This window comes from Phoxinus phoxinus, assembly GCF_949152265.1.
Source record: "Phoxinus phoxinus genome assembly, chromosome: 3".
Classification (NCBI taxonomy): Eukaryota; Metazoa; Chordata; class Actinopteri; order Cypriniformes; family Leuciscidae; genus Phoxinus; species Phoxinus phoxinus.
In genome coordinates this window covers 8,105,117-8,132,855 of record NC_136878.1, presented here as the reverse complement: position 1 = coordinate 8,132,855, position 27,739 = coordinate 8,105,117, and the positions used below count along the sequence as shown (strand labels likewise).

At 37.4% G+C, this 27,739-nt stretch overlaps 1 protein-coding gene across 1 annotated transcript; it reads right to left on the bottom strand.

Moving 5' to 3' along the window:
* Positions 1–760: 760 nt before the first annotated feature.
* pole (polymerase (DNA directed), epsilon) lies at positions 761–27,598 on the bottom strand. Its single transcript, XM_079607307.1, has 49 exons — positions 27,213–27,598; positions 26,201–26,336; positions 25,988–26,068; positions 25,757–25,801; positions 25,578–25,670; positions 24,105–24,259; positions 23,749–23,893; positions 23,572–23,652; positions 23,302–23,409; positions 23,031–23,141; positions 22,779–22,864; positions 22,519–22,638; positions 22,295–22,427; positions 21,982–22,095; positions 21,646–21,858; positions 21,443–21,550; positions 21,187–21,315; positions 20,937–21,039; positions 20,165–20,311; positions 19,878–20,023; positions 19,390–19,538; positions 19,142–19,234; positions 18,895–19,039; positions 18,185–18,342; positions 16,918–17,113; positions 16,535–16,749; positions 16,039–16,141; positions 15,828–15,908; positions 13,993–14,115; positions 13,697–13,906; positions 12,582–12,794; positions 11,685–11,828; positions 11,159–11,299; positions 9,411–9,564; positions 9,147–9,253; positions 8,425–8,601; positions 7,416–7,639; positions 6,968–7,188; positions 5,606–5,810; positions 5,323–5,496; positions 4,884–5,009; positions 4,622–4,754; positions 4,295–4,499; positions 3,772–3,903; positions 2,891–3,084; positions 2,154–2,354; positions 1,819–1,944; positions 1,582–1,671; positions 761–1,040 (listed from the first exon to the last, which is right to left on the bottom strand). The coding sequence occupies exons 1-49, from the start codon at positions 27,272–27,274 to the stop codon at positions 939–941; spliced, it is 6,858 nt and encodes a 2,285-aa protein (XP_079463433.1). The 5' UTR covers positions 27,275–27,598; the 3' UTR covers positions 761–938.
* Between the last annotated feature and the right edge of the window lie 141 nt (positions 27,599–27,739).

Below are 27,739 nucleotides of genomic sequence, written 5' to 3'. Positions count from 1 at the left end.
ATTACTTTTCTTTCTTTTTATTTAATATTTATTGCTATTATGAAAAAATAATAAAAAATAATAAAAAAATCAGGGTTTTAAACTGCATTTAGACATGCTCCAAATGTACAAGGTCGTACCAGGACATGCTCCAGGGTCACAACATTTTTTACAACTTGTAAAATAACAAATGTAAAACAAAACAAACAGTATAAAAGAACAAATTAAATATGATTAGATAATTAATATTTTAACAAGCATGTTGTGAATGTGAAGCACTACTAAGAAAACTCTTTTAAAGCGTTTCCTAACCTATTCTGAAGAAAACGCTTTTTGCTCTTACATTTCAGTAAGTGGTGAGTGCAGCAATGCCAACTTGCAATGGTTGGATTTCAAATTGCACATTGCACAGCATATATCTCCATGATGTCCAGGTCTTTGCCTCAGAGATAATAAATCTAATTATAATGTGGTAATGTAAAGTGGGAAGGCAGAGCTAGGGAGACAGGCAAGTGATGTGGACGTCTCATTAAGTTAAACTGGCTATTGCAAACCTCAAATAGCTCTATATGTGGTTACAAAAACGAAAAGCCATATTCTTTACAGAATTAAACTCATAAACGTCAAAAAGAGGTGATATCCAAATGGACCATTACCACAGGGACATATTAGTTGCATGCCACTGTGAGAAAGAGCCATATCATAGCAATTCAATTAGTAACCATAATGACCGAAATCATTTACACTTGGTTACTGAGGAAGTAATGACGGAAGATCATTTGCAACAGTGAATTCTTCATATACAAAAATATTTATTAACACACAAATAAAACAAGGTCCATTACCAAAACATTTCCCCTGTTATAATGTACACAAACTTCAAATGATTTCAGATCTGTACAAATGGCACAAACACACATAGTTTGGCACAAGCACTGGAGAGATCAGGTGAACAGCATCTATGCGTTCATACTAAGGACCCAGTCAATGGTCTCTAGCAGGAAGCTCATATTATAGTGGGCGGCAATGTTCCGGAACACTTCCACCTGCTCAGAGAAGCTCTGCAAACACACCCAAACAAGTGGAAATGAGAAAACATGACAGGTGGTCCATTGGCTGTAAAGCATACACTAGCATTTGGGTTTGGTCATATTTTTTAACGCTTTTGAAGGAACTATCTCATGTTCTCATGTTCAACAAGGCTGTATTTATTTGATAAAAAATTCAGTAAAAACTGTAAAATATTATTACAATTTAAAAGTACTGTTTTATATTTTAATATATTAAAAATATATATTTATTAAGGTGTCGGCAAAGCTGAATTTTCAGCATCATTAATAGTCTTCAGAGTCACATGATCCTTCAGAAATCATTCTAATATGCTGATTTTATTTTAAATGTTGAAAATGGTTGTGCTAGAGGGATTTTTTTGATGAGTAGAAAGTTTAAAAGGACAGCATTTATATGAAATGGAAATCTGTTCTTACATTATAAATATCTTTAGTGTCACTTTTGATCAATTTAATGCATCCTTGTTGAATAAAATCTTACTGACCCCAAACTTTTGAACTGCAGTAATACACAGAAGTATTACACAAGTACCTTTGTGGTGAAGCTGAGGTTGAAATCTCCAGCACAGCTGCAGTACAGCGGCATGTTTGCTTCCTTCACTCCTTTGCATTTGGCACATTCCTATGATGGGATAAAGTGCCATTTACAGAAGTGAAGGTCAATGGATGTGCATATACACATTAAACTTGGACATCTTACACTTAAAGTTTTAACTTTGGCTAAACCATAAATCTAAAACACTCTGAAAGTGGTAAATGTGTCTCTCACCAGGTCTTGTAGGGTGTAACTCATGAGTTTCTTCTGGAGCGCCTCCACCAGGGCCATTTCTATGGACTCTGTGTCGTACTGGGCCTGACAGTTAGAACAGAACCACTGAGGAAGAACTGAACCATCCTACATGAGGAAAGAAGTGTGAAGAGAGAATATTATAGTCTTATTTAGGCTAGTTCGATCACATGACAAAGGAGGGAACATGTAGCAAAACACCAGTAGTTGTAGCTTAACTCTTAAAAACCCTTAGTCAAACGTAAACACGAGTGCGTAGCAAACCATTACCTACAGGTTTAAATATAACACTTTAACAGTGAGAGTCAGGTTATCACCTGGGAAACCGCAGGGTCTTTGCAGAGGTCAAGGTCACGACAGAAGTTACAGTGGTGGCAGATGACCTCTGGCAGGACGTAGGACTTGCAGGGGTCACGGAACTGGGCGTCCTCTGAGAATTCTCCAACATCCACCAATCGCAAAAGATCTCGCTTCAGTTTGTTCACCTGATTGACAATGTTGGCGTCCAGAGAGAGCACCTGGAGGGACATTACGCACAGAAACATCTTCATTACAATGGTCAAACAATAGAGGTCAGTAAGATTTTTTTAATGTTTGTAAAAGAAGTCTCTTATGTTCACTAAGGCTGGATTTATTTGATCAATAATACAGTAATATTGTGAAATATTATTACAATTTAAAGTAGTGGTTTCCTATTTTTATACATTTTAAAATGTAATTTATTCCTGTGATGCAAAGCTGAATTTTCACTATCATTACTCCAGTCTTCAGTGTCACATGATCCTTCATTCTAATATGCTGATTTGATGCTTAAGAAACATTTATTATGTCAATGTTGAAAACAGTTGCTGCTTAATATTTTTGTGGATAATTGTGATTCTTTGCAGGATTATTTGATGAATTAAGAACAGCATTCGATTTAAACAATTTTCTGTAATGCCTTTACTGTTACTTTTGAATGGTAGTCTTGTGTAGAGATATATTGTTACAACTTAAGGAGTTTAAAACACAATTCTGCAGAAAAAACACAGGAGCAAGAGGCGCATGTTGATACCTGGCAGACACATTTAATAAACTCCAGAGCAGGGTTATTGAGGGGCAAGTGAGAACCAGGAAGAACAGGAAACATCTCAGAGGGAAGTGTGACACTGCGAGTGCTCGACACTTTCTTCTGAATCTTCTGAGTGATGGTGAAAAAATTCTGTGTGAGTTCACTTGACACGTACTCCTGGGAGAATGTGATCAAACCTAAACACAACAGACACAAGAAAAATAACGACACGAGTGAATCTAACAGAAGAGTAATGGTGGATGGTTTTACCAAAAATATAGATCATAGTATTTCTTTAAGATTCTGGCAGTTGCACGATACATCACTGTATTTTTTAAAAAGCTGGACCTTTATGGCGCTTTTCCACTACACAGTACCAGCTCGCCTCGGCTCAAACACAAATGTAATTTTTTAAAAATCTTTTAAAACAATTCATCTTTTTGGCAGGTTGTAATGAAGACATTTGAGTTTCTGCATTTTAATAAACAGTATTATATTACTTGAAGTACACTCAACTGTGTAATAGTAATAGTAAATAGCATTTCTGTTATAATTTCTTCAAGTAAAACTGAACTTTTAAAAGGAAACTTAATGTTTATATATAAAAAATATCAACTCTTCAAATTTTGCTTAACAAAATATTAATTTATTTATTTGAGCAGTAACCATCCTGCTCAAAATGAGTGGGCCGAAGCAAAAGAGCTTATAAGCACCCACCCCCAAAATTAATACAATAAAAATTCTCAACAAAATGCTTAACAAAATAAAAATATCAAATGACAGCCGTAATAATTCATCAGGATTAATCCCATGGGAAGTTTGAGAATACAATCATAAATAACCCATTACAAAAGCATATAAAGCTGAAACTTTATATGTCTTACCAGGAAGTGCACTGACATCCCCACTTGGCTGCTGGGATGCTTGGGTCGCTCCTCGTCTCTTAATGGGAGTAGCGCCAGGGGCGTTCCGCCGAAGCTCTTGTCTCATGCTGTGATAGACAGCTGCAATGTAGGCTGCAAACAACCAATCAATTATCATGATTAGAAATTATAATAAAATTATAAATTCACCTGTAATGTTTCTTGAGCAGCAAATCAGCATATTTGAATGATTTCTGAAGGATCATGTGACACTGAAGACTGGAGTAATGATGCTGAAAATTCAGCTTTGCATCACAGGAATAAATTACATCTTAAAATGTTTATATTTCACATGATTTAATGTATATTTTATTAAATAAAAGCAGCCTTGAAAAACATAAGAGACATCCTTCAAAAACATTTTTAAAATCTTACCGACAAGCTAGTGCACATGGAGCATAAAGACACAAAGCGATTGCAATTTTAGGAAGGCTAAAAAAAGACAGTGATGGGAATTTTGAAAACAAATGAAATCTAATGTTACCTGAAATGATCATAAGAAAGTATTTCTGACAGGATGCCGTCTGAGGAAGGTACTGCATGATGTTCCAGTTACTCTCAATCAGGTCTTCCACATCTTCTTCCCCGTCCTGTTCTTCATCCTCCCCTTGGTTTTCTTCATCTTCGTCCTCATCCTCACTTCCATCTCCCTCTGCTGCATTTTTTTTGGTCTTCTTTTCATTGCCATGCTAGAGTTGGTAAGAAAAAAAAAAAAGTGCGTTAAAAAACTAGACCTGATTAAAAGTCACCAATCTTTTACACTGAAAAATTCCAAGTTGGAACAAGTTGTTTCTAGGCCTTGTTGCTTTACCTCTTCATACAGAAGGCTAGAGGGCAGCTTTCCCTTCACTCCTCCACAGTTAGCAGGATCCATCCACAGCAGAAACTCCCAACAGCGTGAGAATGTGATGGACAGAGAGTGGAAGATTTCTTTTGAATGGATACTGATAAACAGCAAACAGAAAATTAATACAAAATATTTAATACCAAAGTTGGGACTTCAGAGACTTGCAGAAATTTGTATTAGAGTCTAGACGAGAATTAAAAAAGAAAAAGAAAAAAGGGTTTAAAACCTGTTAGTGATATACTCCACGTATGCAATGGAGTCGTCAATGCGTCGTTTCTTGGTGCAGAGGATGAGACGGTTGAAGTTTCCATAGATCACAGATGATCCCAGGCGCTTAAACTCTGCCACAAGTCTGAAGTGTTTAATAGAAAGTGTTTAAAACCAGAAAAATATAAGCAGTCATTCTGTGGCTCAAACAGTAGAGCATAGTGCTGCTAACAACACCAAGATAATGGGTTTGATTCCCAGGGAATACATGATCTGATCATTTATACTTCAAAAGTTGTTTTGGACAAAAGTATCAGCGAAATGCATACATGTTCATACCAGGACAGAAAACTGCTAGGTTTGAAATTGATTTCTGTGACCAAACTTTAATGGAGCAACTTTCTTTAACTCCAAACATCAAGTTGACATAAAACTGGTAGTGTGTAACCTGTACTCACTGTAGGAAGATCTTCTTCATCATGTTGAGGAGTGTGCGGTGCAGGGCCGGGTCGTACAGCAGAGAACTGGGTGATCGCAACCATCGATAAAAATGCATCACCTGGTTATCAGCGTAGACATTATGATACTGTGTGATCTCTCGAACCCAACCAACAACCATACTCTTCAGAATCCTGCACAAGGACGGAAAACAGTGAGAACGCTTTTGTACAGAATGAGTTTTTGCAAAAAACAAGATGGTTTGATTATGTTTACTAGCCTTACTCATTTATACATGCATACCTGAATGTGTTGGAGCAGAGCGCTGTCTCGTCATAGCTGGCCACCGCGTTTGTCCCCTGATTTCCTGACATCATTTCCTCCAGTGATGCATGCTGAATGACATCAAAGCTGACGCCTATGCTGGCCCCGCCTTCCATGTCGTTAACGTGCTGGGACTGCAGAATGGTGTTCACTGCCAAACTCTGAATATCTAACTCCACACAAACTGGAAAAATAGGCAAAAAGTACTTTATAGAGATACATTTTTATAAGAATTTTTTTTACTTATATGAACTCTTCAACCTGATACGTTATCTGTTCTTTAATATCGCGTCTACCGATAGATAGGGTTAAATTGGTGAGTCTCTAAAGAATAGCACATAATGATATTTATAGGTAAAGTAACTAATTGTTTTTTTATGCAGCATCAGCATTTTTATTTGTTTGTATAATTACTATTTTTTTCAAACATAAGCCCTTAATTTCAAGTGAGAAATGGGAAAAAATATTTATTTACAAATTATTTAAAAAAACAAATATTTTATTTTGCATAAATATGACAAAAACACCAGCAATTACTGTATTTGATTTATTTACCACAATTTTGCATAAATATAATAAGATAAATAAAAGTGCCAGTAATAGTTATTTTTATTTATATTCATAATGCATATTATGTTTATCAGTGTTGTAGTCTAATAATGATGTGGTTGTCAAAAATAAATAAAATAATTACAATAACAACTTAAAGCGGCACTCGGTAACTCTAGCCACCGCTTTGCTGATTTTCTCAACGAGCTCCCCCTACAGCTGCGGTGCGTATATTTTTCACATCACTGTCGTAAAGTCACTTGCGGCGCGCCGGCGCACTCCTCCCCCTTTCTACCGCTGCTCATGTGCTTTTGTTATGGTCGGAGCCAGTGTGGTGAACAAATGAGTCCCAGATGCAGCAACTTTATCGTGTGGAGCATGTCTACCGAGGTGGGTAATACATAATACACAGTATCATTTAACATTGACATGTACATTTTGTATTCCGTAAAGCAGTTCGTGTTTCTCGCTCTTTCTCACTCGTTCTCGCTTCTCACGAGACTTCCTATTTTCAACTTACCGGGACGTTAGTCCCAATGTTGCAAGGCTGGTTTTCCGCCTGGGAACGCTGGGGGGAGCGGGGAAAGTAACCATTCTCACCAGAACAGATTATTTAACCATCCAAATGATTTCTAAACGGATTTATTAAGTTGAAAATGTTACCAAGTGCACCTTTAAGAGGATATTTAGGCTAAACTGCCATCTCCTGCTACAAATACAATATTCTCGCTGTGTCTTTAATACCTGCTGTACTCCTAGTCTGCGTGTCTGATCCTGTCTTAATTTGCTTACCTGTGGAGTAGCAGCCCTGGCTGTTGATCTCCATGGAGCCTCTCTCATCACTCTCCATCACCAGTCTGCTGTCGTCAGCCTCTTTTCCCCCAAGGTCTGGCCGTGCTGTAGGTGACAGCCACAACAGGTGGTTGTGCTTTCTCAGATGACGTGCAAGAAATAGATCAGATCCAAATATAGAAATATCCTGAGGCAGGTTTCCCACGGGAAGGTGATAGTACCTGGAGAGAGAAAGGACATTACAGTACATGAGTCTGAAGTCAGCTTCTCCTAGCACAGTCCCTGATGTTGATTTTTTGGGTAATCATGGGAGTTGTCATCTTCACCTCCACAGAAAAGAAGAACAACCCCAGACAGACATTTTTTTTTTCCCATTAATTAAATAAATCTAACCTCATGGTCAAATTGAAATAAAACCTCATGACAATGACAAATTTGTGTGGAGTACCTGGCCATATCAAAAGCCTGTGAGAGGCAGCTGTCCAGGTTCAGGTAGTGTTTGATCATGCGGCGAGCTCCGTGTCGTTGCCAGTCTAGCACATTGTAGCTTATCTCATCTATAACGTGAACTGGCACCACCGGGAACTCCTCCAGGACAGTCATGCCGGCTGCCAGACGCCGCAGCTCCCAGTTAGACTGAACAGCGATCAGGGTTGGACCACGGCGCTCCTCCTGCACACACGTTCAGAAAAATGGCTGCTATTTATCTGCTGGGCTGTGCAATTGATTAGAAAATTTAAAAGAAAAAAAAAGTGTTTCTATTATGCTGTCTATTTGCATATTACCTTTCATGTAGTGTGTAATATAACAGTTTGTGAATGAAGAGGGTCTGCAAAGTTTTTATTTATTTAATACATTTTATTCATTTATTGTGTAGGTTATGTAGGTTTGTAACAAGTCTGCATAATGCCAGCCTACGGGTTTCAAATCACAGGCAGAGTGTGAACCAACTCTAGAGTAAGGAAGGCTGAGGAAATTAGCTTTCTATTTAAAAACACATTTAAATAGACATTTGTTTGTTATAAGTTAACTTATACTGATCAATGCTGCAAAACACATTGTAAATGGGAACCTTTGACGCTCTCAAGAGTGAAAACACCAAATCTGTTTTGCCAATATGCTATTATTATGGAGAAGAACTGTTCCTAGAGCAGCCGTCATGGGTAACGTTTCCCTCTAAAAGCAATCAGAAGCAGCAGCAGTCAGTGGTTTAAGTGAAAAGGCTAAGCCTTGCCTAGCCTTACACACGCTCCACCCATTGCTGACTATGAAAAACATTTCAGAGACTGAGAAAAGCAGTGATGCTGCAATATACAGGATATTATGGATAAAAAAATAAAATAAAATAAAAATTCAGCCTTTAATGCATGCATGCAATTGTAGGAGACCTTCAACAAAATTAGGGACCTTTAAAATAGCATTCTAGGGTCACTTTAAATAACATGTTGAGGCCGTACCTTATAGTTGAGGAGAATGCGCTGCAGTGCGCGGTAGATGGCTTTGATGTCATTTTCAGCACGCACTTCAAACTGATGTTTCTCAGGTGGCAGAAGCTCCTCTGTGGTCTTCTCCAGCAGTGCTGTGCGCTCTGCTCCGTACACTGTACTCAGGTTCGGCATCTGATTGCTGCGTACCTACATTTGGTGTAAATTACAGTAGTGTAAACTGCATCATCATCTTTGCAGTTTGCACTGTACATTTATTGCAGGGCTGCATGATTAACCGAAATAAAACCAGCTGTGATTTAATTAATAAAAAAAAAAAAAAAAAAAAAAAAAAAAATATATATATATATGCTGCTTGTTAACTTTTTTTTTTTTTTTTTTACATGCAAATAGCTCATGGTGTTTTTTGTCATGCGTTTTCAGTGCCTCAGAATGGCTTGCTTTTCAGTAAATACCACTCCACACAAACCCATCTCTGCATTTAGTAGAGTTTTTGATCGCTTATAATACTCATTTGGGAATGCAAAATGCAATAAACTTGTTAGGAGAAGCGCATATTAACCAACTGTTAATAACTAGAGAGAAGCTTTAAGCTCTTGAGTTAACGCTTAAAAATGAAGACAGCCATAAATATTAGCATTGTAAACATTGCAAAAATGTGTTATTTTTTATAGTAATATTTTTTTCCTTGTTGAGTTTTAAGTTTATGTTTCAAGCTAAAATGTGGAGCTTACCGTGTCAAGAACAAAGACGCTGGCTTTACGTTGAGACGGTATGAAAAGGCCAAAGAGAGCCTTATGGCCCTGACTGTGATGGTACAGGTAAATGTGCCTTACACTGCCTGGAACACATAAAACACACCCAAACATATTTTTAGCTTAAACACTCAGAAGCACATCAGCCACTAAACAGATGCGCAAACATTACTATAGTGCATGTACAAATTTTGTAACCAATTACAAGCAAAACTTAAACCACACTGAAAGTGATTATCTCACCTGGCTCGAGGTAGCTGAACTGGGCCAGGGATCTCATCTCTAGGTGTTCCAGGTCAAAGGTATCAGCCTCTCTGCCAGCCAGGGCTCTGACCACCTGTTTATTGACCATACACATGCAGCCCAGCTGGACCAGAGCCCGGAACAGCAGCGGTACCTACAGGTTGTGTGAGAGGACACGAGTCAGACACATGGAAATTACCTCTTTAGATACAGCAAGATAAGGTCAATGCAGCACAGAGCAGAAACTAGGGCTGGGCGATATGGAGCAAAAAATATATCTCAATATATTTTGTTATATCTCGATATACGATATAGATCTCGATATCTTTACAGGAAAAATAACCCCCCAAAAACTACTGCAAAAACAAATATGCCAAAAAAAGCCTTTTTTTATTGAAGTGCAAAGAGGTAGGCAGTTCATGTAGGAACAAAGGGCTTCTGTGACATTAAAAAAAAAAAATCCCTGTATACAAAAATAATAATTTAACTGTAAAATAAAGGAAGAAATAATACATATTGCCTTTTCATTCAAAAATAAAACAACTCAACTCAAGGTAGGCAGTGTAGGGTTTCCCGCTGAAAATGTGTTAAGGTGATGGGGTTTTTCAGGATTTTTTTTCTTCTTTTTTTTCTGTACCTCCATGAAATACCTTCAAGTTAGCCTACGTGTTGCCACCATACACATCAGCATAAATGCTCCTGATACAATTTTTTAATAAACAAAAAACTAAATTTGTTATTAAAGTATTAACATTCACAAACCACTGTTAATTTAACATAAAAGCAAGCAGGCTGCGTGCATGGTTTGCCATGACTGAATGCGAGCAAAGTGTAATAATTCCTAAAAAGCTGACATCGCGATCTCATACATCTCTGTTATTATCATTGATGACTGCACAATGAATCTTTCATAATGTCTACACTTTGTTTGTTATAATCAGAGGATTTGCCAGCATGCAGAATTCAGCACTGAACAAAAAGTCCGTTTTGAGCGGTGAGGAGTTTCTATCTTAAATGCTTCTGATTGGCCATTGCGTTCCAGAAATCAACACATATGTCTGTGATTGGCTACATCGCTCAACGCTGCAAACATGTTACAAATAGAAACTCTGGCCTGTAAATCGTGTCTATTTTGTTTTAGTTGTTCTTGTTGCTTTTCTGCAACAGATGAATAACAATTTATTCGTTTTCATGTTTTATTCATAGATATTTCTGTTTAATCGTTTTATTCTCCCGCAGCCGCACACACATAGTGAGTGCATTACCGCCCGCGCTCGAACTCTGCCATCAAATCTAGTCCCGCGCCGCACGTCTCTAGATCGAGAGCCGAGTATAGCGGCGGGAAATATCGGACTCGGGCAGAGAATCTAAGCTCTAAACAGGACAGAGTAACACGGCGGATATCGCTCATATACATTGTTTTGACGATGTAGTTAGGGGGCAGGCGTGTGTTGCTTAGGCGGCCGCCTTTAGCACAGCACAGAGAAGGCAAATAAGCAAAGTGGCGAAATCAGAATTAAATATAAACAATATATCGATATATACGATATGTCAAAATCCATATCGTGTTTAAAAAATATCTCGATATATTTTAAATATCGAGATATCGCCCACCCCTAGCAGAAACCCTCTCTGGAAATCTACAATTAGTCTAGAATATTCCAGACTGACTACAAAACTAAAGACAAATTCATACACCATAATGGTAGTTAAAAGGCAAAATGTCATATTTTGGAGAAGGCATTTACCTGTGTCTCATAGACACCCTCAATATCAGGAGCAGAGAGATCTGCATTGATCTCATTGAGGTGTTCTTGGTACATGTCCTCAGGAACTGCATACTGGTACAGGTAATACACCACACTGGAACGTGGAAGTATCCGGTTCACCTGTCATTTAAATGGGTCAAAGTGAGACTTGTCCCTAACTGAATTAAGAGCACAGCTTTGATGGATGAGTTGAAATATCCATGTTGAATCATTGCAAAACTCTTTGGAATACATGATTCTGAGCAAAATATAGGTACATTTTTATTAATTAGCAATGATAATATTATTGTTAATAAATATTGTAGCAATATTGATCATCTTGCTAAGCAGATTTCTATACTGTGATGGACTCTTTAAGCTAATCTCCAAGCAAGATCAAATTCTTCACTGACACATTCACTTGAATCTTTAACGGGCACTAAATTAATTTATAGTCAAGAACATGAAGATTTCTCCGTACACAGATCATGGACAAAATTGGTGTTGAAAATGTTATACAGCAGACCTTTTTGCAGGTAGCCCCCTCTTCTTGCTTAGGCACTCTCTGATTGACATAAAACACTCGTGGGATGTTGAGCTTCATGCAGTGCAAGTCACTGCCGATGACCGCCCACAACTTATAAAGACCCGGGTGACTGGTCTCTGCAATCTAGAGGTGGATAAAGATACACACCATGCATTGTGACAAAAAGTAGTCATGTTTAATAGTTTAGATACATTGGATACTTTTATTCAGCAAGGGCACATTAGGTGGATCAAAAGTGACAGTATAAAGACATTTATAATCAAATCAGCATATTAGGATGATTTCTTAAGAATCATGTGACACTGACGACTGGAGTAATGATGCTGAAAATTCAGCTTTGCATCACAGGAATAAACTATTTTAAAATATATATTAAAATAGAAAACAGTCATTTAAAATTGTAATATGTCACAGTATTACTATTGTCACTGTATTTTGATCAAATAAATGCATCCTCGGTGAACAGAAGAGACTTCTTTCAAAAACAAACATTTGAACGAAAACCCCGCAACTAAGTAGCTTAATGAGAGTCTGCAAATTAGTGTGAAAAATTAAGCTTTAAACTCATTGATATTATGTTGGAAAACATTTTTATCAGAATAATTTGTGTTACATTTGTGTAAATAGCTGTTAAGTTATTATGCAATATCTCATGTAGGCTTCTCCCTTTGTGTTTTATATAATGACAACTCGGAGGTGCTTTTCCATTTATTAAAATCAACATATTTATCTCATCCATCCACGACCCACCCATGAAAAAAGTGGAATGTATTTTTTTTATCTGCTGTGTCCAAGGATATAACCACGATCCGCACATCACTAATGTACATGGAAAACGTATTTACGTTAAATCACTGAAATGCCAGTGTGACGTACCTGTACAATTTGCCAGGGCATGTCTAGAATACTGCGAGCGGTTCTCCGCAGGAAGCTGCCTAGACCTGTTGTCGGTCCATCACGGATTACACCGCCCCCTGTCGGCTGAGATTCCCCATCAATCAAACGTCGTCGTTTCCGTCGTTCTTTCCTCTGGCGAATCTGCAGCTCCCATTTTTTCTTGTGGTAGCGCAACCAGACAAGAATGTCCTCCTATACACACACACAAATACAGAACAATTCGCTGTGAAGCCTTCCTTTTATTTGATATGTCGATAGATTTAATCAAACATAATATCTGATCATATGTAACAAACAAATGCTCCATTGCAGCTGCAGGTGTCATCAATATAAAGAGCTCAGACTTGACTTTTGTGGTTTATTAAAGTGCCCATATTATGGTATTTTAAAGGTTCCTAATTTTGTTTTGGAGGTCTCCTGCAAAAAGTTTAAATGCATCCAAGGTCAAAACCCTCTTTAATTTTCTTAGAATATATCACCTCTTTTCTCACTGTCTCTCTAAACCCCTCCTTTCAGAGAGCCTACTCTTCACTGATTGTTCAGATGGCCCAGTCGGTTGTGATTGTCTACTGCTTGCGAATACCAAACGCACATTTCAATATCTGAATTGTAGCTCCGGAGGGCTTCCACAGCACTTACAATGGCGTTGGTTTAACCGTATCAATTCGAGCAAGAGTCCTCATCTTTTCGAAGCGCATGCAAAGTGGATTTACTTTCACAGCACAGAAAACAGCGTCTTCTCAACAAGACAACACAAACCGAGCTCTTCTAGGTCTCAGCTACAACTTAAGTGTTTGAGGGAGGGTCAAAGTTGACGTTGTTTGAGGGCAGTCAATGAAAACCACATGGAAAGCTACACAGATTAGTGCAGGACATAAATAAGGCTGGAATTACTGGCGACTCGTTTCAGGCAGTCCAGAATCTGTACTTACTTTTGAGAAACTAACTCAATTTATCGTGATCTTTGAAACATTTACATTCACAAACAGATATATAACACACTACATGAAAGGTGATATCTGAAATTCATAATAGGGGAACTTTAATTGTAACTTGCGGTAAATGTTATTGCATTGTTATACTGTCTGTATTACCCGGGTGGCGCCCATGGCTGGCGGTGGCCCCAGTATTTCTCTCCAAGACTGTGTGAGTTCTTGCTCTTGAGACTCGGCCTGGCTGTCCTCTCCCTGAGATATCCTCTTCCTTTTTGTGCTGATTAGTATGGCAGGTTGCATGGGGCGCTGAGGAGCACCGAAATCCTCCATATCAGGAGTCTCACCTGATGCTAGAGTTTGATGGGCCACCTGAGAAGGACAGAAGAAGGTGTGCGTACAAAAGGAGACAGGTAGACAGCAAGTTGTGCAAACGGTGTGTGTGACAGTAGACCTACCTGTCTCTTTCCCTCACTGGTAAAGAGCTCACTAATCTTCTTTTGCTTGTAGATGTCATTCTTTTCCAGAAGCTTCTTATGCAGCCAGTCTGGATGTCGTACCCTGGGTACTGGGTTTTTCACCTGAACAAAAATAGTAACCGTTAAGAACATGGGACTAAACAGAAGAGAATATAAATGCACACAGATAGTGACGAACAAATATTTGATGCTTGTCATATTAGGTATATTGGGACAAAATTCTGATTATTGTAGAAGAAATGTAGTGCTTGATTCTGGTTAGGACAGGTATGACAGGACTGATATGGGTCTAAATCAGGGGTCGGCAAGTAACTTTGGCCGCGGGCCAATATTTTTTTTTATCCAGTAGATGGCGGGCCAGCTACATGGAATAGGCCTATTCGTTACGGTGAAATCACAAAATATAATGCACACAAACGTGTCCCTACTACTTATATACAACCACTGATGAGCATAATCGGTTTTGATGAAGAAGAAAAAACGAAAAAAAAAACCTATACAAATGCAGATTAGAACCCAGAACCTTTTACACACTTGACGAAAGTTCTACCACTGGACCATTTAAGCACACGAGAAAATGCCGCGGATACATCTTATTAACGATAAATTAAACCCCGTGTTCTATTTAAATCGATTGTTGGACATGTTATTGTACATATATCTGATTTAGTATTGTATTACCAATGGACTGTACAACTTTTGAACTTTATTCCTTTTTTTAAATTATTATTTATTCGGGACACAAGAGGTCTGCGTGGGACTGTTTTTTTCCGTCCCGCTCCCACAAGGTTCAATTCAGCAACCGCTTAAAATACTTAAAAGTGAAAGCTTAAAAGTGTTCACCTGCTTTAAAATTTTAGATCTCGTTTTCAGAATCTCAAATCTCAAAAACAAGTCGTTTTTTATTTTTGGTTTTAATTTTGGGGGAAAAAACCGATTGAACGAATGATACACGGCAGTGATGCGTGGGTCAATGTATAAACAACCCGCACCCGACCGACGTTTTCAACCCGCCCGCAACTCGGACCGCAAACAAAAGAAAGAAAATATTGTACCCGACCCGCTTCCTGGCCCGCAAATTGGGCCATAGACGTAGGAAGGGTGCGCATTTTTCTGAATGCTGTGTTTTGTAATAAAGGCTTGATTTATTCATTTATTTCGTTTCATTTTCTTAACAATTAAGATGCTGCATGTGTTTATCCAGTCTAATCGAAGTGTGCGTCTCTCCTCCGAATTTCCCAACAAAAACCCCGCCCCCTCTCAGAATACATAAAACTCGCATTACTGAGCTATATGCGTTTAAAAGTAGCCTATTAAAATGGCACAATGGCATTGCTCAGTTCAACGTTTTGGGAAATCGGGCATTTTGTCCCGCGTCAGCTCTTATTCAAAAGTTAATAACGCGCTCAACATTCAGGTAAATAAGGATTTCCCACTTTCATCTGCAGAGTGCTCGTGCGTCATCCTCGCTCAGTTATTTAGCCAATAAAGTGTAGACCTATGTATTTCATAGAACATTATGTCTACTACTATATAAATTACAATGGTTTAATTGGCATTAATTTAAACGACCCGACCGACCGCGACCCGAATATCATTACAAATATTTTTGGATGACTCGTAACCGCGGGTGACTGCAGGCACTCCTCGCTCATTTTGGATCAACCCGCGCATCACTGATTCACGGGGCCTATTTGTAAACAGTTATAGTAAAAAAAAAAAAAAATAATAATTTTGGATTACTTCCAAAATAATCCGGCAGGCCAGAAAATATTTGCCGACCCCTGGTCTAAATGATGTGCATGGTAATTTACCTGTTGTAGAGCTGCAGGAATAGTGATGATCTTCTGTATAGCACTGCCCAACCGCTCAATGTAGTAACTCCAGTCCAGAATCTTATATGGGAAAGACATGAAAAACAGTAATTAAAAACATAACAGTAGTAAAGAATACAACACTCCTTAAATTTCAACTATTTTGAAATTGTGATATTACAGCCAAAGTCGATGAATCAAATTAACTCACAGATCTAATGTCAAGGTCATGGAGGCTAGGCATCTTCAGCCATTTACGTAGGAAATGCTTTTTAACACTCGCTTCAGCCTGAAAAATGGCCAGAGGGATCGCCCTGTGTGTGAAAGAATAAATTATTTATATTTATTTATATTACAATTTAAAACAACTTTTATTTTAATACATTTTGAAATGTAATTTATTTCTGTGATGGCAGAGCTGAATTTTCAGCATCATTACTCCAGTCTTCAGTGAAGACTGAAACATCTTCAATAAACAATGTTGAAAAAAGTTTTGCTGCTCAATATTTTGTCGAAACTTTTTTTTCCCCAGAATTCTTTGATGAATAGATAAAAATAACAGCATGTATTTGAAATAGAAATATTTTTTAACAATGTTTACTGTCACTATAAATATTAATTATTTCTTATAAAGAAATAAAATTTTTGCACTCTAAGCGGGAAACAACATTCTGAATAAGATGAAAATAATTATTTTAATGTCTCACCTCTCAGTGACGGGCGAGCCCTCCGGTTTGCGAGAGATGACATAGCGACAGCTGAGGCCAGCGTCCTTCACCATTTGATCGCCAAGGAACTCAGCAAGACGCTTGGCCGTGCTGATGGAGGTGGATTTCTGTTCTCCATAATCTTCCAGTTTACGGGACATTGAGCGGTTTTCTGAAATCAGCTCAAATAACTCCGCATCTGGCATGTTAGCAGCCTTGAAAACAAAAGACAGGAACAACATTCTCATTTAGTGGCACTCACATGCGGCTTTGCCTTGTTAAAATAATAAACACCGGAGTAAATATTGAGATAAAATACAAGCAATTATTCCCATTATATTACCACTTACACCTATGGAAGATTGTGTGACATTTGTCAATACCTTGCTGTAGAGCACATCAAGCCAGTAGTCAGCCACTTTAGCCACAGAGGCATACACCTCATCTAGAGTCGTGCCTTTCAGGAAGGCCTCAAACACAGAGGACTGGAAGATCTTAATGAGTTGAAGTTCTCCTCTCCTCTTCACCTCAAAGCCCTTTAGCTCAGCCAGAGACCCATCCTCGTTAAACACGGCATACCTGAGGATAGAGAAGATACTTAGAAACAAAGTATCTCTACAGGTTACAACCAAATACACTGAATAAAACAATTTTTTTCTATAGTTGAGGCTTCTATCCAAAGCAACTTACAGTAGTTTGGATCTACTAGTGACTTCAGGTACTGGTCAGACATGTCCAAAAGTGTAAATTTAAACCAACAAAGTATAACCATGAAGTGAACAAGAGATTCATTGTGCAGTATACAGATTTTTTTTTTTTATAACAGGAGTTTTTCTCAGTTAGTGAGCTATCGCTATTAGCGCTAACATGCACTATTGGATTATTAATAGCATTAATAATAGTTATTGTTTTATTGTAAGTATTGTTGCACCTACATATCAACCAACTCTTGGGAGTATTAGTAGACTGTTAGCGGTAGGGTTAGTAGAATAAGTTATTAGTCAGCAGAATGTCTGCTGGGGAACCATAAAATAAAGTGCTAGCGGATATTAAAGGTGCTGTATGTAACTTTTTCACTCTACATAAGCATACAAATAACATTATATGTTTGCATATATTGAGGAAACATGCTAAGTTCACATACTCATTTCTCTGAAAAACACTTCTACAGCCAGTTACTTTTCTTTGAAATGTGTGTTTCCAGTCTGTAATGTTTGTTATTGTTTTGATCTATGATACTGCACGTTGCCAATTTGCCAAATTTCATTGTCCATTGTGCTCTTTCCTGTTGCATCACCCATGTGAGCGTCGTCCAGTCCGAGTAGCAGGTGGCGGGAGAAACGACGATCTCCGATATTTTGCATTCGACTGCAGTACCTATTTCGACCACTAGTTGTCCTTCTTACATACTGCACCTTTAAGAAGACAGTCTACTAATACCCTAATGAGAGTTAATTAACAAGTAGGCAACGTTACTTGTAGTTAACAGAATGTCTAAATGGGACATTCAAAATAAAAGTCTACCCACATCATGTTACCAAAATCCATGAAATTTTACTTGTAAACGACTACTAGAAATTTGGTACCTAGTCCTTTCAAAAGAGTGAAAATGAACGAGTAGCTTTAGTGTAGCTCAGATGTAGTTCTCACCTCTTCTTTAGCTTCTTTCCTTCTTCTTTGGAGGCGGGCAGGATCATAGCCAAGTACGGCCCATCCACTTCAAAGAAGATGCTGTTCTCGGCTCTGGTCTCATATGTTAGAGATGCAGGGTCCACCAGCTCTTGATACTGATGATTTGTGAAACCCTCCTACACATAAAAATGACGGGATCTTTTCAGATTATCATTAGTTATTCCCTTTTTTTTTTTTTTTAACAATATCTTTATTTTCAAACATAATAACATTACATAAACTCAAAAAACTCTTGCCCCACAACCCACAGAACTTTGTCCATCAGACTATCCAAAACATGACATCATAACATAAATAACTAATACAAATAAGAAACTAAAAAAAAAACAAAAGGAAACATAAATGTACAATAAAATAGTAAAACAAGTACTACATAAAAATATATATAAATAAATAATAAACTAAATAAAAAAAGAAATATATATAAAAATAATTATTTAATGGAGAGAATAAGTACAAAACCTACCATGCACAGTTCTCACTAGTGTGCACTATACATGAATTAATAAACATTTTCCAAGTGAACTGCAGGTTACTTATGGATCATCCCCAGACATCTCCTAGTTATTCCCTTTTAACCATCTTTTTGAAGATATCTTCCTCATTAATATATAATTAACCTGCTGATAATGTGGTTTAATGCTCAAAAGAGAAGCAAGATAAATTACCTTGACCATGATATTGAGCATGGCTCCTGGATAACTGATGGTCACCTTTGACTTCTTCTCATTGGTGGATTTTATGACAAAGTTCTCAGGAAAGGTGTTGGGAAGAACACACCAGATACCATCAGTGTCCAACTCCAGAGGCCTCCTAAAGAAGAATAGGATTAATTAACCAATCAATTACAATAAACTGGTGTTTAAATGAACCACAACTCTGACAGTGTTTATGGGTTTGGTGTAAGAGCCTGACCCGATCTGCTCAATGAGCTCTCTGGCCTGGGTGATGATGTTGGCACCAGTAAAACACACAATCCCAGCCATCTCCATTGAGTACCATCGTGCTCTGAGAAACATAATAGGAGCCATCATGTAAACAGGAGTTAGAAAACAAAAAGTAATATAAGCAACTAGAGAAGACAAGAAACTCCTCAGGTATATCTGCTCTAGCACTGGGAAATAAAAGTGCCTTGAAAAGTGTTGGCTCTGATTGTTCAATACCCTTTTCTCATGACATATCCGTAGAAGGAGTTGAGGATGCACTTGTGCGCCAGTTGCAGAGACTCATAGAGAATCTCCATGTTCTTGCAGCGCTTCACCTCTGCTGCATCCCCTTTATCCTGCGCTGAAGACAGCTTCTTCTTCCACACCTGGACAGATTATATAAAAATTTAAATAAAATAAAAGAGTGATTCCTTCCTGCATAGGTGAGCAGACTAAAATATCACATTAAAAGACGACATATCCTAGAAAAACATATCCTTTTGAAATAGAGTAGTTTGATAGACAGACTCAGACTCAACTTTAGTGTCCCGCTCAGGGAAACTAAGATTGGTGACAAACACTAACCACATCCATAGAGTACATTTTAAAATACCATGAACTACAATTAACAATACAATTTTACAGGTTGCATAGAAAGAAATACCAGACTGTAAGATTCATAACAAAATAAACAATTCAACACCATTTCGGCCTGAATCCAGTACCTTGTGGAGTCCTTTGAACTCATATCGACGGTCTCTGAAGGCTCGAACCGTGTCAACATAAAAGGAGTTCTCTCTCTGGCAAATGGTAGTGACTCTCTCCTCTAGTCTGGTCAGGTGAACCTTCTTATAGGCTTTTCTACAATAGTCTAAGAATACAAACACAAATGTAATGACGTGTCTCACTGTTCATCTATACAAGTGCATAATTTAAGCTTTTCTTGGTCTGACAACAGTCAGACAAAACCTAGATCCTTGCAGATGGGTATGAGAATCAAGAATATACTGACCTCCCAAGCGCTTCTTTTCATGACGAGCCTGTTCTTCTCTATTGAGCACATGGAAAGCGCGAGGTGGACCGTTTGGAAAGAGAGGGGGAAACTTCTCTGACTCCAATTGTTGCTGAATGCGGTGAAACTCACTCCTACTGGCCGGCACTATGAGGAAATAAAAAAAACGCCTGAACCTCACTGATAGCAAAACTGCATTTACACTATAAAGGTTCAGCAATTATGAAGTTTATAAATGTTATAATGTCTGTTTATGTTATTACTAACCAATGTAATTATAAAGTGAGGCCAAAACTACTCATAACCAGTAATAAAGTATATGACTAAAGCATACAATACCATTCAAAAGTTTTAGCAAGGTCGGTAAGATTTTTATGTTTTTGAGAGAAATCTCTTTATCAAAAAACAGTGTTCTCTATTTTAGTATATTTTCAGTCCTGTGATGACAAAGCTTTTAAATTTTTTTAGCTGTGCTGCTTAATATTTTGGTGAAAAAAGTGAAACATGATTTTTTTTTCCAGGGTTCTTTGATGAATAGAAAGTTCAAAAGAACAATTTATTTAAAATGAAAATCTTTTATAACCTTATCAATGTCTTTACTGTTACTTTTTGTCAATTTAATGTGTCATTGCCAAATAGAAGTACTAATATCTTTTTTTTTAAACAAAAAACTAAAGAAATTCTTTCTTGGCCATTCTTGAGTCAACCCAAGATGAAAACAATTGTGGCATTAAACTTCCCCTCAAAGATGTAAGAAGTTAAAATCACTCACTGATCTCTCCTCTCCACTGCCATGACATCTTGCGCTGACAGTTTGCACCAGGTTTATTAAAATCACACGCGGCACAGGTCGCCTCATCCACCATGGCAGAGGGCTAGGAGCAAAAAAATAGATGGAGATAATGATTTAACTCACTTTATTCATATACAGCTGAAGGGAACAAACAAAAAGTTGTCTTGAAATGTCATTACAATGAAATTAACAACTTAAGCACCAGTATAAGCTGAGAACTGTATTGTACCTGTAGTCTGTTGGTGAGGATGATGTTGGGGTACATAGCCCCCACATCCAGATGGTAAATAAGAGGACACTCGATTCTATTGGGCACTTCCTTCAGAGAGATCAGCTTCTTTTTGATCTCATCACACACCTGAAACAGGTCAAATTATTATGACAACTGGTATTTAACTTGATACATGCAAGCATGAAAAATATCTTTCACAAAATAGGACCATGTGTCCATAAAAAAACATCACTGAATACGAACTCTGACTAACCTCATTAAAGTTGGTGACCTGCTCAAGGGGAATATTCTCCTCTTCCTCAATCGCATGACGAAGAGTAAGGTCTACCCTCTGAATCAAAAAGTCAAATGCTGCTGGATTCTGTCAGAACATAAATTATAAATAATTATGAAGATACGATACAAATAAAAAAACTCAAAACAATGTGCTTTGATTAAAGATGGACTCCCAGTTACCATTTTAAAGCGACAGGGGATGTCACTGCGAAACACACCAGACTCCAGAGCCTCGACGTGGCCGCCCACATAAGTCTCAGAGTCGAGTACATGACCATCATCTGTGAGTTTATTAAAGACTTGCTCCTGCTTGTTTGGGAACACAATGTTGGCATGGAAGGCCTGAACCATCAGCAAGGCTTCACACAGGGTACCGGAGCCTTTCCGCAAAACCTGTTTACACATTTGTGTGTCCAGACAGATATAAAACAAATCCATGATGTTAAAAACAATTATATTTACAGCTTTCTCATCACAATGTGGTAACAATAAAATCAAGAATTCGTAAATACAGACCTCATCGGGTTCCATGGGAATAATGGTGCAGAGGGCAAAAATGAAGGGATGAACATATTTCATGTAAAGGTAGTATGTGGCCACAGCGTCAGACACTGAATATGTGGCCAGAGTCTGAAAAACAACAATACAGCTCATAATGCAAAAACAAGAATTGTCAAACACAAATCCATCAAATCCAAAAGTAAATATTTCATAAAAAGAATAAAATATATTTATAAAGCGTGTTGACAATGTTTATTGTGTAGTAAGTGAACGGTCATCCATGTAAATGATCAATGAGTGTGAAAGTTGAGGAGTAGAGGAAGAGCACCTGTGGTTCTTCAGTAGCCATACGGCACATCTCCTCTGGGTCCAGCTCTACAGGGTCATAACCTAACTTAGCTTTTGCTGCAGCCTTGAGGTTATGACTTCCTACAGGCAAGTAACTGTCTCTCTTTACCCACCTGAATAAAGAGAGAGGGTGAGACAGGGTGTATTTCCTAATATAAAGTCATTCACAAGCCATTCATTAGAAGAAAAAAAAAACACCCTTACCTGAGGCAGTCCATGTGAATAGCTTGGCTGGCTTTATATTCTCCCTGATTGTCCTTCTGGAAGCCGATCTCCTGATGCATTATCAGGCCAAGTTGGGCAGCCCTGGTCTCTATAAATGGCCTGAGGACATAGAGACACAAATTCACCATCATCACATGCTACTCGTCAAAACACAAAATTGTAAATGCAAAATAAAAACATAAAACAGTCAACAGGATTTTATGTGATATAATATCAGATAGTCTAAAAGCATGTCCTACCAGTCAAAGAAATCTCCGTTGTATGTGACAAAAATGTTCGGCTTGGTCTCATGGACGTGTTCAAACCATCTCTGAATGAGAGAGGCCTGCAAGCAGACAGAAAAGGTCAGAAATAGGGAAGGCAAATATTTACCAAACAGAAAAGTAGTATGACAACTTAATTTCCTCAAGCCTAGTTTTACAATTGACCACATTATATCAATTGTTCAATTGCAGCACAAACAATGCACATCATATACTGTTCAGCCTTACCTCATCAGGTTCATTAAAAACTGTGAAAGGACCCTCGTATTCAGGTTTAGGTGTGAACTCGAAGTCTTCAATGTCCTCAGAGACAATTTCTCTGTTTGTGATGAGGAAGCCCTGGGAAAATAGCACATATATTATAAACCATATCAAATAATAAACATAACAAAGAGGCAGATACAATTTAAATACAGCAGGAATAAAACTGACAATTAAATAACATATTTACTGTATGTAATGAATGACTGACCTATCGTAAGAGCACAAAATACATTACCTGTCCATCTATCATGTATGATATCATCATGATCTGGTCTGTTTCAGCATCAGGAAACTTCAGAGGGAGTTTAGTGGTCTCGATATCAAATGCCAACACCACAGGGTCCTTAAAATGACAGAAAAATACTGCCATGAATAAGTGATTCAGAATAATTAATGTAGGATCCTCAGTGAAAAAAATGGAATGACATTATTGACAATCATTGCCAGAGACTAAGCAAAGATCTCAAGCATTTAAACTCTTTAGGACATTTGTTAAGATTCTTACAGGTCTTTCCACAAGATCATCCCTGCGCACAATCTCAGGAGGATAGGCACTTCCTCTGTACCGCACATTATACCAGTGAGCCTGTCAGAAAACAGAGCTGTCAGTCAAGGAGCCCACGTTTAAAAATTAAACATACTGTATAATCAGTCATGCAGCATGTATGGGACGTTTCTTTACCACATGAATCTTCAGGTCAATAGAAACACGGACGTGATAGGGCACGTCATATTCTCGCATGTCCAAAATGTTGTCAAGCTGCTCAGTCATCTTCTTCGACGAGCCATCCTTATACTCCGTCACTACACTCCCACCAGCCAAAGCACTGTAACATGCAAAAGAAGCATTTACGTATAGGTCTGGGTAACAATAGGGAACAATGTCAAGTGCATTGTGGAATGTCTTATAAATTAATTTCTTGAATTTTTTTAATCTCTTTTAGGATTTCCTTTTACATTGCTGCAACAAAGGTTTCAAAATAAGCAGGACATCTAAATTTACAGTGTGCTTTCTTAACACTGCCAAAATGTGATTACCTGGATAACATGCTTGTGTAGGCGTCATTGGACTTCTCTCTCTCTCTGTTCTTGCGGACAGCAGGTGAGATCTCCCTTTTCACTTTAACAAGGTCATCCACAGTGTTAAAATAGAGTTTGATGTAGCTCCTCTTCAGGCCCACCAGGTGATTAGGCTTTTTAAAGACACATAACAATCAAATGAATGACAAAAATGACAAAAGAATGAATAAACACAAAAAGTGAAGTATTGATAAATTGATTTTTATTTATATTCATGTTATATAATGGCATCAGTGTCTTTTAAATTGATTTCTTCTTTAAACTTTTCTCCCAGGCTTTTTGTTAACAAGGTTTAGCATTATGATGGACCATTATGATAACATAGCATTATGAACAACACCATTATCACACAACATTACTAATGTAAATAGCGGTAGACACGATGAACCGGTGGAAATTTGTCAACCGGTGGGGATTTTGGACTATCGCCTCTATCGCAGTTATGCTCATGTGACATTGCTGTGCTGTGCAGTCACGAAAGCTTATCGTTTGCATATGTTTTGAAAAAAATTGCAGTTTAAAAACAGGTAATTTTAAACTGTTGAAGCAGAATTAGCAGCGAAAGACAATCCATTTCGGAATATGCGGGCGACATGTAGCCACTGCGAGCGAATACTGAACTGAATGCTTTTTGCTGCCTATGGTTGAATGGTTAAATATGGTTAAGTGACCATGTATTTGCAAAGTAAACAGTCATTTATGTCTAAAGTGAACGTTAACAGTTGAGAGAGAAAACGCACGAGTAGGCTATATCGGATCCATGCTGTCGGTCTTAAAGTGACAGCATCCAAATTTACCTGCTGTCATTATTAATGCTAATCAAACAACAAAAGAGAGAGAAAATCTCTCACTGAAATCACTTTTGTAAATTTGATAAGAATAAATGTATATTTAATTTACACAGTAAAGACTATGCATTGTTTTTCTATACATTTGATTACTTTATTCATTTTATGTAGTATTTCTAGGGCTTGAAGTTTTTTAATTTCAAGTTTATCCATTTCATTTGTAGTTTGTTTTCTTTGATCTTTCTTTATCACAGTTTCCTTGTCTTCAGCAAGCTTTAGAGTTTTTTTAGGCTAGTATTAGTTTTTTTTATGATATTGAAAAAGAATTATGAAATTTCAATGGCATCAAAAACGTTGATATCATAAAAACCTTATTAAAAGCAAAAATAACTATATTGTGAATATATATTGTTATCGTGAAATAAAATGACTCATATCTTGATATAAGATTTTGGTCATATCACCCACCCTTACCCTGACAGTCTTTGTTATGTAATTTAGTGGTGTGTAAGCTTGTATTATAAATGTACAGCACATTTTAACTGTGCTTTACAAATAAATTGGCTTGGCTTGCCTTGCCTATCAGGAATATAAATTATGAAAACAAATTAGTAGCATTAACGTATGAAAGAACGTAACTTACCAGATCTAAATCTTCCTTTGGGACGACTTCAAGCTTCGCCACTTTCCCTTGGAACTTTTTTGACAGGAAGGAGATAACCTCTCTTTCACAGTTCTTTAACAGATACAAAAATACATACAGTATCATTCAATCCATCCAAACCAAAATGTTTTCATTCAGTAAAAAAAGCTTAAACTCACCTTTTTAGTGGCTATGTAGAAATACGGCTTATAAGGAAGAGCAACCTGTGGGGAAACATACACAAAAAGGGAAACTTACAACATCAGGACCTCTGCCAACAAAACATTCCTTTCCTGCTCTATGAAAATGTCATAAAGTATAAAATACATGTTTTAAAAAGTGGAGAAACCTTTAATGTTACATTTGAAAGAAAGAAATATGTATATTTGCAAACTGCTGTAATATCGCACTTTGAATCTGTTTCCATCTTCCTGTATGAAGTAATAGTCCACACAACTGATCATCCGCTTGTCATCATCCAGAATCTCAGTCTGAGAAGAAATACATAGCGTAACGTTAAAAAAACCCTTCACAATATTGGCAAAATTATCAGTAAAAAGCCAGAAAGCACAGCTCACTGGTCATCTAATTACAGTGTTTGAATGTCAGACATTCATTCTTACTGGGTGCATGTTGATCAGCCATCCCGTTTTCTCACCAGGCTCTTTCATCCGTTCGAAGCCAAAGCGCTCGTCCATCCCATCAGTGAACTGACTGCGCTCCAGCCGCTTGACAGCGGACAAAGCAGATGCATCATCCCTAAAAACCAACAATATGAAATCTACTGCAACAAACCCTGTCATCCACATTAAACAGATGTTTTGAGCAAAAGCTGTCAGAGCACGCTGAGAGAAAGATTCAGAGAAGAGATTGTGTTCTACTAATTAAGTCTATGCTGGTAAACTGAAAAGTTGCAGGATTTGGCTTCAATCTAGGCAATTGTCAATCCTACCAAAGTTGTCATCTTGACATTTCAACCACTGACAGCAGTGTCAGGCTATATTTGAGGTCAATTATTTTCCTAATTCTTGGATAATCATCTAACATTCAGTTATGACTTCATATTAATGAGACATTGAATGGACTATTTGTTTATAAAAAAATATTTGTTGCACATGGTGTTATCGTTAACTAAAACTATTAAAAACTTTTTTGCTAAATGTAATAAAACCGGAAAAAAATATAGTTTAGATGAACAATTTCGAAGAATTTTTTTTAACTAACTGAACTGAAAATAAATACATTTCTAATATTTAGAAACATAAAAAAACATTAAAAATGACAAATGCACATCACATAATTAATATAACTTAAAAAAACTGAAGATATACAAATAAAAACTATAAAAGTGTATATATATATATGCTAAAATGTTGAAGAACAATTGTGTCCATGTTTCTAGCTACAATATAAACATTTATAAAGATTTTAAACTAAAATCTTTATGGTAAAGAAAAATTGTTATTTGTCAACTACCCAAACACTGTCTGATTTACCAAACTGTACCACAGATACTTTATAACTGGTAAGTTAAGTTACTAGGCACAAAATTACCATAGTAACATTTTAGACTGAAACATCTGTCGTGTCAACATTATATGATATAATAATATAATATAAGGTATATGCACTTACTGCTGGTTGTCCTGATCCCCGCCTCGGTCTGTTTTATATCGCCCACTGTTTTGTAAAACCATAACTGACAAGAGTCTGCAAGACTCAAATCAGTCAGCAAATACAGGAGAGCTAACGTTAAGTTAACAGTTAGTTAAAAACGTCACTCAACACAATTCGACCAACTTTCAGCGCGATGGACCTAATTTTAGACCTTCTGTTCGCATGAATTTCACTAACGTGCTGCGAACAACGATAAACACAAGTATATGTCCTTACAAATGTACATACAATTCGCGTTGCCACCGGTCTACATAGAATATTACTGTAAATATATATTTCCGTTGTTCATACTGTGCCGATGTAGAAATTTGGCGCGTTTTGAGTTGTTGCCGCGAGCTCCAGTCACCTTCCTGCCTTGATCCCGCCCCTCATCATTTCGACCAATGAAAATGCAACCTCGTACGTACGTTTTTTACTAATGCTCCGTTTATACTTACATTTCTATTTATTTTAGTATGTCTAGAAATGAGAACATTTAGGTGTGC

What these genes read in the sequence shown, in the direction of transcription:
- pole (XM_079607307.1), bottom strand. Translation starts at nt 27,274, where the DNA reads ATGGTTTTACAAAACAGTGGGCGATATAAAACAGACCGAGGCGGGGAT. An exon ending in TTTTTAATGAACCTGATGAG is followed by an intron (nt 22,865 to 23,030) that starts GTAAGGCTGAAC and finishes GTCTGCTTGCAG; the next exon opens with GCCTCTCTCATTCAGAGATG. An exon ending in TGCCCTGGCAAATTGTACAG is followed by an intron (nt 11,829 to 12,581) that starts GTACGTCACACT and finishes ATCCACCTCTAG; the next exon opens with ATTGCAGAGACCAGTCACCC.